At 42.2% G+C, this 8035-nt stretch overlaps 1 protein-coding gene across 1 annotated transcript; it reads right to left on the reverse strand.

Annotated features, from left to right (window-relative positions):
• Nucleotides 1-6101: 6101 nt before the first annotated feature.
• On the reverse strand, nt 6102-6749 carry LOC143588128 (uncharacterized). The gene has a single exon (XM_077069229.1). It carries the CDS (start codon nt 6747-6749, stop codon nt 6102-6104), a length of 648 nt encoding a protein of 215 aa, XP_076925344.1.
• Nucleotides 6750-8035: the final 1286 nt, after the last annotated feature.

Genomic DNA, 8035 nt, shown 5'->3' on the forward strand with positions numbered 1-8035 from the left:
AATGGTTTTATTAAGTTGCTTTTGCTTAAGGACTTGTTGTGTGTTAAGGTTTAAAACTTATGGTTATCAGTGACGTGTAATTTATTGAGTAGGTTATGAATGATTATTATGTTATGATGAAATGTTGTTTTAGACAATAGTGTTAAAAGTACTAATCGAAGCCCTTGGAGGTATGAGATGAGTTGTGGTACATCGAGGGTCTCATGGACAAGCTACCTTAAATAGCTAAAACACATGACCACCATTCGATGACTGCAAAGTCGGAAGTAAGAAGGATAACTCAGAAAGCGAAGGCGATTCAATAAAGCGTGTAAATATAAGAAGTTTTCCTTTTATAGGGAATAAGTTAGGTTTCGGGGACGAAACCTCTTTAAGGAGGGAAGACTTGTAACATCCCGAAATTTCCAAAGTAATATTAATTATATTACTTAATAATAGAGGGAAAGTTTACTCGGGTTATCAGGAAATAAATAAAAGAGTAGGAGTTGGTATGGGTCGGGCTAGTGTCGGGTAATGGACGTTGGTTATGGATTTGGATTAATTGAGATGGGTTAAATGAGAATGGGATTTCAGGGATATAAATACCCCTAAAATCCCAAAAATATCTTCATTTACATCTATTTCTTCACACACTCAAAACACACACATTCTAACCGATCAAGATTCGAAGCCGAGACCCGAGATTTTGTTGATAGATCTGAGTTGGTAAGGTAAGAACAAATCCAACAAAGCTAATATTACTGAAAATGGTTAGGATTGGATGGGTTAACCGGACCCGAAACCCAAACTGCCCAAATCGGACCCCTAAAACGTCGATTTTAGGCCGATTTGATGGTTGGGATTTGTAGGCGCCGATCATACGATTCCGTGGGTAACAAAATCGAGTTATTTGGCTAAGAAACGAAGGATTTATGGGCAAACAGATCTGCAGCACGATAACTTCGCCTGCAAGATTAAGTTCGCCTGATGAACTTCGCCTTCAAGCGTAACTTCGCCTTCAAGCGTAACTTCGCCTAAGGATAACTTCGCCTACGGCCAAGTTCGCCTAAGGATAACTTCGCCTGAAGCCAAGTTCGCCTAAGGATAACTTCGCCTGAAGCCAAGTTCGCCTAAGGATAACTTCGCCTGAAGCCAAGTTCGCCTAAGGTTTAACTTCGCCTGAAGCCAAGTTCGCCTAAGGATAACTTCGCCTGAAGCCAAGTTCGCCTAAGTTTAACTTCGCCTGAGGCCAAGTTCGCCCGAGGTTTAACTTCGCCTAAAGTGAAGTTCGTTTAGAAAATAAATTAAAACCTAATGAAAAATGTGTTAAAACAGTTAATATAAATAAAATTTTTCCAAGCTGACCTGGCAGCTCGATCCCAGCCAGGGGCTCTGCCCCTTGGACCCTGCTAGGGGCTGCCGCCCCTAGACCCCGCTGCCAGGGGCGCTGCCCCCGGACCCCCGTTCGTTGTGGGTAGTAGTTAAGACTGGAAAGATGATATGAGTAGTGATAGTTGTATGATACGTGTACTTGTTATACAGTCAGCCGTGCACAGCTGAAGAAAGGGATTACGATTAACGGTGAACGTAACCGTGTCCAGGTGAGTTTCTAGCCCCATTCCTTGTTATGTTTTCGGGGCTGTGTGCATACTCGATGTGTTGTTAATACATTTATCCTAAGTGATAAGTGTATGTCATATGTGATATGTGTGATAGATATGAATGATTGCTTGTCGGTACGCGAACGATCTTCGGATATGGCGCGTACTGTCAGGTTAAAAATAAAGGTACGAATATTATATATCGAAGATGTATGAATGTTTCAAATGAATACTTGTCGGGGCGTGAACGATCTTCGGATATTGCACGTAACGACACGGGGTATGGTTGTTAAATGAATGAGGTAAAGAATGCCTAGAGTGTTCTTATGTTATAATGTAAGTATGTGTGTATAGGTACGCGAATGGCATGTGAGTTCTACGTTCGACATAGTAAGCTAGGATGGCAAATCCCTCTAGCTTCTGTCGGACATAGACTCGGCTGGTGATGGCGTAGTTAAGGACTGTGAGCCTTATACGTGAAGTAGATGATATATGTAAACGTAGATAAGGACTGCGAACCTTATACGTAATGTAGATAGGCGTCGGCATAGGAAAGGACTGTGAACCTTATACATGCTGGTTTTGTAGCATAGGGGAGGACTGCGAACCTCGTACGTGCTATGAGTTAGGTTGCAACATAGGGAAGGACTGCGAACCTTGTACGTGTTGTGAATGTATGTCAGCATAGGAAAGGGCTGTGAACCTTATACGTGCTGGTTTTGTAGCATAGGGGAGGACTGCGAACCTCGTACGTGCTATGAGTTAGGTTGCAACATAGGGAAGGACTGCGAACCTTGTACGTGTTGTGAATGTATGTCAGCATAGGAAAGGGCTGTGAACCTTATACGTGCTGGTTTTGTAGCATAGGGGAGGACTGCGAACCTCGTACGTGCTATGAGTTAGGTTGCAACATAGGGAAGGACTGCGAACCTTGTACGTGTTGTGAATGTATGTCAGCATAGGAAAGGGCTGTGAACCTTATACGTGCTGGTTTTGTAGCATAGGGGTGGACTGCGAACCTCGTACGTGCTATGAGTTAGGTTGCAACATAGGGAAGGACTGCGAACCTTGTACGTGTTGTGAATGTATGTCAGCATAGGAAAGGGCTGTGAACCTTATACGTGCTGGTTTTGTAGCATAGGGGAGGACTGCGAACCTCGTACGTGCTATGAGTTAGGTTGCAACATAGGGAAGGACTGCGAACCTTATACGTGTTGTGGATGTATTATGGTATAGGGAAGGACTGCGAACCTTGTACGTACCATAAATGGTGAACATAGGTAAGGACTGCGAACCTTGTACGTGTTCACGACCTTGAGTACAGGTATAGACGGTGAGCTATGAACATACTCTCGGTAGACTGAGGTTAGTAATCGTAGATATGTATGTATGTGTGGTAGCAAGTATGTATGTAGAACAGAAGGGTAACTAGTGAAGTATGGATATGTATCTACGGATATGTATGTATGTGTATGTATTGTATGGCGATCGATTAACTAGAACTCACTCAGCGTAGCTGACTTTTAGTATGCACGCAGGTGAGCTGATTATAGAGTTAGCATGGGGATGACACATGGCATGGATTGAACGGCTGGCATCTGAAGAAAGAAGTAAAGATGTTTTAAATATAAAGTTTTGTGTTATGGTATCAAAGAAAAGATTTGATGTTTTGTAACAAATGATTGATGTTTTATATTCCGCGAAAAGTTTTAATAAACTCCGATTTGAAGAACTGTGTTTATGAGTAAATCCGACGCTAAAGTAGGGTCACCGGGTTCGGGGCCTTACAATAATCTTCTCAGGTGGACCCGAGGCTGGTTTCAGGAGCGACGCATGGAACACCGGGTGTATTTGTGCTTCATCGGGGAGGTCCAACCGGTAGACCACCTTACCAATCCTTTCTAATACCAAAAACGGACAGAAGTACTTTGGAGTGAGTTTCAAATGTTTATGAATCCACATAGAGTTTTTCATATAGGGCCGTAGTTTAAGATACACCCAAGTACCCACCTCAAGTTCACATTCCGACCGCTTCTTATCCACTTGCTGCTTCATTCTGTTTTGGGCCTTCGTAAGGGACTGTTACAATAATTTGATTGTTTCTTCTTTGTCCGTTAGAAACTCATCCAATTCTCCATTACCTGCATCCTTCTTAATATTAGGAATATAGAGAGGAGGAGGATACCCATATAATGCTTCAAATGGAGTCATGTTGATCGACGCATGAAATGTAGTGTTGTACCACCACTCGGCTAAAGGAACCCACTTAGCCCAAGTATGCGGTCGTTCCATTGTCATGCAATGTAAATAACCCTCTAAACACTGGTTCACCACCTCGGTCTGACCATCCAATTGGGGATGGTAAGCCGTTGATAAATTCCCCGTGATGCCTTGTAATGCTAAAAATTCCTTCCAAAAAACAATCATAAATACCGGGTCCCGGTCAGATACTATCGAGCTAGGACAACCATGGAGCTTGAATATGTTATCGATGAACACTTGAGCCACATCGGCTTATAAAGTGATTGTATTTCGTGAGCCGATCGACTACCACCAAGATTGTGTCATTACCTTTCGACTTAGGGAGGCCGCCGATAAAGTCCATAGAGATATCGGTCCACACCGTGTTAGGTATAGATAGCGGTTGCAATAGACCCGGCGATGCCACATTTTCGTGCTTGGCTCGCATGCAAACGTCACAATTTCGTATAATTTGTCTAACTATTTTGGTGATCCCTTTCCAATAGAACATACCTTTTACCCTTTGCATGGATGCATGAATTCCCGAGTGGCCCCCGATCGGCGAACCGTGGCAAAGTTTCACAATATCTTCCCTTAATTGTTTGTCACCGCCCACCATCAGTTTACCCTTCCTTGTCAACCATTCCCCATTCCATTTAAAATTTGGTACCACCTCTCCACCTTTAATTTTATTCATTATTCCTTGATGTTGCTCGTCGTCTTGCTGGATAGTGATGATTCGTTGTATGAGTATGGGTTCAAAAGAGTTCACTACAGCAGCGAATAATTATATCCCATGCACCCGTGATAATGCATCGGCCGCCATGTTCTCCTTCCCCCTTTTATAGTCAATGGAGTAACTGTAACCCATTAGTTTGGCGAGCCATTTATGTTGGAGAGACATTGTCACCTTTTGGGTTAGTAAATGTTTTAGACTCTGTTGATCCGTGCGGATAAGGAAATGCCCGGTTACAAGATAATAATGCCACTGCTTCACCGCCATTAGGATCGCCAACAACTCCTTTTCATAAACCGACAGGGCCTGTTGTTTGGGAGATAACGCCTTGCTAATAAAGAAATGGGGTGTTTGTCTTGCATCAATACCGCCCCTATACCACAAGCTGATGCATCAGTCTCGATCACAAACTGCTTAGAGAAGTCTGGTAAGGCGAGAACAGGGGCTGATGACAAGGCAGATTTGAGCTGATCGAAGGCTATTTGAGCACCTTCGTGCCATCCAAAACATCCTTTTTTAAGAGACCTGTTGTTGGTTTTGCAATGACCCCGAAGGATTGTATAAACCGGCGGTAGTAACCGGCTAAACCTAAGAATCCCCTGAGTTGTTTCAGCGTTTTGGGTGTCGGCTAGTTAGTGATAGCCTCGACCTTGGAAGGGTAGGTGCTAACCCCTTCCCTTGAAATTACGTGTCCCAAGTACTCGATAGTTTGGCCCCCAAAAACACATTTAGACTGTTTAGCAAACAACTTGTGCTCTCGCATTAGCCGAAGTACTTGTTCAAGATGGGCTAAGTGTTGCTTGTTGTCTTTGCTGTATACTAGAATATCGTCAAAAAACACTAACACCCCTTTCCTCAAAAGTGGCTGGAAAACGTGGTTCATAAGTGCCTGAAAGGTCTTCGGGGCATTCGTAAGGCCAAACGGCATTATAAGAAATTCGTAGTGACCTTTGTGCGTGCGAAAGACTGTTTTGTGGATGTCTTCCTGACACATTCGGACCTGGTGATAACCCGATCGCAAGTCGAGTTTAGAAACTACCACTGCACCACCAAGCTCGTCTAACAATTCTTCAATAAGGGGAATGGGAAACTTATTTTTTACCGTTGCTTCATTTAACCTTCGATAGTCCATACACATCCGCCACTGACCGTCTTTTTTCTTAATTAAGACAACCAGTGCAGCGAAGTCGCTTTGGCTACCACGTATAATACCTGCTTCCAAAAGTTCCCAGGTCGTTTTCATCGATAACATCTTTTTGTACCATTGGGTTCCGGTACGCCTTTTTGTACCATTGGGTACCGGTACGGACGTTGACTAATCGGTGTTGTACCTTCCTTTAAAACAATCTTATGATCCGGTACAAACTTTTCGGTGCACCAAAAACACTCACCTTTCGCTCGTTTGCGTTCCAACTCTTTGCTGGTTAGCCGACGTGGGTTGTTGGTAGTATTAAGCTTAGTGGTTGTTCCCCCAGTTGTTTTTGAGTATGGGGCCGGCAGTAAAGGCAGTTTAGTGGCGTTTACGATGGTGTGATACGGGTCGTTTATGAAGTTTTCAAAGGAACACCCTTCCCCGTAATGGTGTTCATTAGGTTCATATTGTTAATATTTTGGATTCTTGCCAACCCATAAGCCTCATGTAGGGTTCGAGGTTTAAACATCTTAATCGGGCCTTTGATTTCCGGTTTCAACCCCTTCACATAGAGACTAATAGCTTGTGACTCACTAATCGTAACCTTATTAAGCAACCTGTCAAAAGCCGAGTTGTATACTTGTAAGTCATCTCCCTGATTGAGAGATGCCAACTCTTCCATTGTGTCCTCAAACATTGCATTCGAGAAACGAGTAGTGATGGCTAATACATAGTCTCTCCATGATATATTTGTTCGTATTCCGGATGATTCCCGGATCTTCATAAAGGCTGTATGCCACTGGATTGCGTCTCCTTCGAGGTGAATGACCGCGTTCTTGAGTCTTATATTCTCTGGTGTCTCGTTAACTGCAAAGAAGTGTTCACACCGGTATACCCATCCTTCAACATCTTCGCTATTGAATTTGGGAAATTCAACCTTTCCTACCCTTATCGACTGGCTATTTTTGTTTAGGTCTTGGTTCCCAAACGCTCCAAAATAGCTGCCGGAACTAACGTCTTCATTCGACTTCTTCAAGAGTTGTTCTTGCTGATGCATCATGTTCGCGAGAGAGGCTTGAAGTTCAGCGATAGGCTTCTGATGCTCCTTGAGAGAGTTATCAAATCTTGGTTTCTGGTGTTTGTCATGGTGATGGACGATTCCGATAGGGATCGACCGGAATGCTCTGATACCCTTGTTAGGGTTAGAACCTTGTGGAGAAAGAAAACTAGAGGATAGAAGGAATTAACCAAATATTCGATTGATTTCATTCATACGTCAAAAGACTATAAGTACCATAAAGAAGTTACAGAGAACCCCCTGAACTAAAAACAAATAACATAATAAACCAAATGTCTAATAATTAAGAAATACCATAACACCAACGATATGTGTCGTCGGCATATATAGGATCAACGAGTTAGGGTAATTTTTTTTGTAGTGCAATCAGATTTGTTAATTTATCACTTGTTACGTTCAAGAGTGTGTTTGATTGTTTGCTATACAATCTATTGAAGAAGAGTCCCCGTCGATTCATAAGGCATCCTTAAAAAATTAATTGGTAGGAAACTGAAAAAAAAAATTTGATTATAAATAAAAATTAACACAATAACTTATTAGTTGAATGATAATGATTTTAGAAAGAACATTTAAAAATAAATAATTAATAAATAAAGATGTATTTATATTTCATAATATATATTTTTAGAACGAAGACTTTCTTGTATTTAGGCTATCGCATTTTTCAATTTTGAGAGCCCCGATACCCCATTCTCGCCATACTAGTTGTCTTAACCGAGCCCACGCTCACTACTAGAAAATTAGGCAATTGCTACCAAAATTTGCTATCGACAAAAACGGTAGCAAATTTAGCAACCGATTTAGCATATTTGCTACCGAAATTTAATTTTTGCAACCGATGACCAAGCGGTCGGAGTTTTTACCGACCGCGATGGCTAGGCGGTCGGAGTTTTTGCAACCTATGGCTAGGCGGTTGGAGTTTTTGCAACCGATAACTAAGCGGGTCGGAGTTTTTTTTGCAACCGATGGCTAGACGGTTGGAGTTTTTCCAACAGGTGGCTAGGCGGTCGGAGTTTTTTGCAACCGATGGCTAGGTGGTCGGTGTTTTTGCAACCGGCGGTCGGAGTTTTTGCAACCGGTGACTAAGCGGTCGGAGATTTTGCAACCGATATTATGCGGTCAGAGTTTTTAACCTTTTATTTAAAAAAAAATTATTTTTATTATTCTTTATATTGGTAATATGGAGGATTGGTACATGTTTTTTTTATTTTTATTTTTTTAAATGGACCTGCTGATTCAAAGTTTCTATCTTAACAAATGAAGCCACT

Source organism: Bidens hawaiensis, unplaced genomic scaffold (assembly GCF_021521415.1).
Source record: "Bidens hawaiensis isolate Kalapana, Puna unplaced genomic scaffold, B.hawaiensis_p1.1 tig00036000_1, whole genome shotgun sequence".
In the NCBI taxonomy this organism is placed as follows: domain Eukaryota; kingdom Viridiplantae; phylum Streptophyta; class Magnoliopsida; order Asterales; family Asteraceae; genus Bidens; species Bidens hawaiensis.

Coding starts and splice junctions, on each gene's coding strand:
- LOC143588128 (XM_077069229.1), bottom strand. CDS start 6,749: ATGATGCATCAGCAAGAACAACTCTTGAAGAAGTCGAATGAAGACGTT.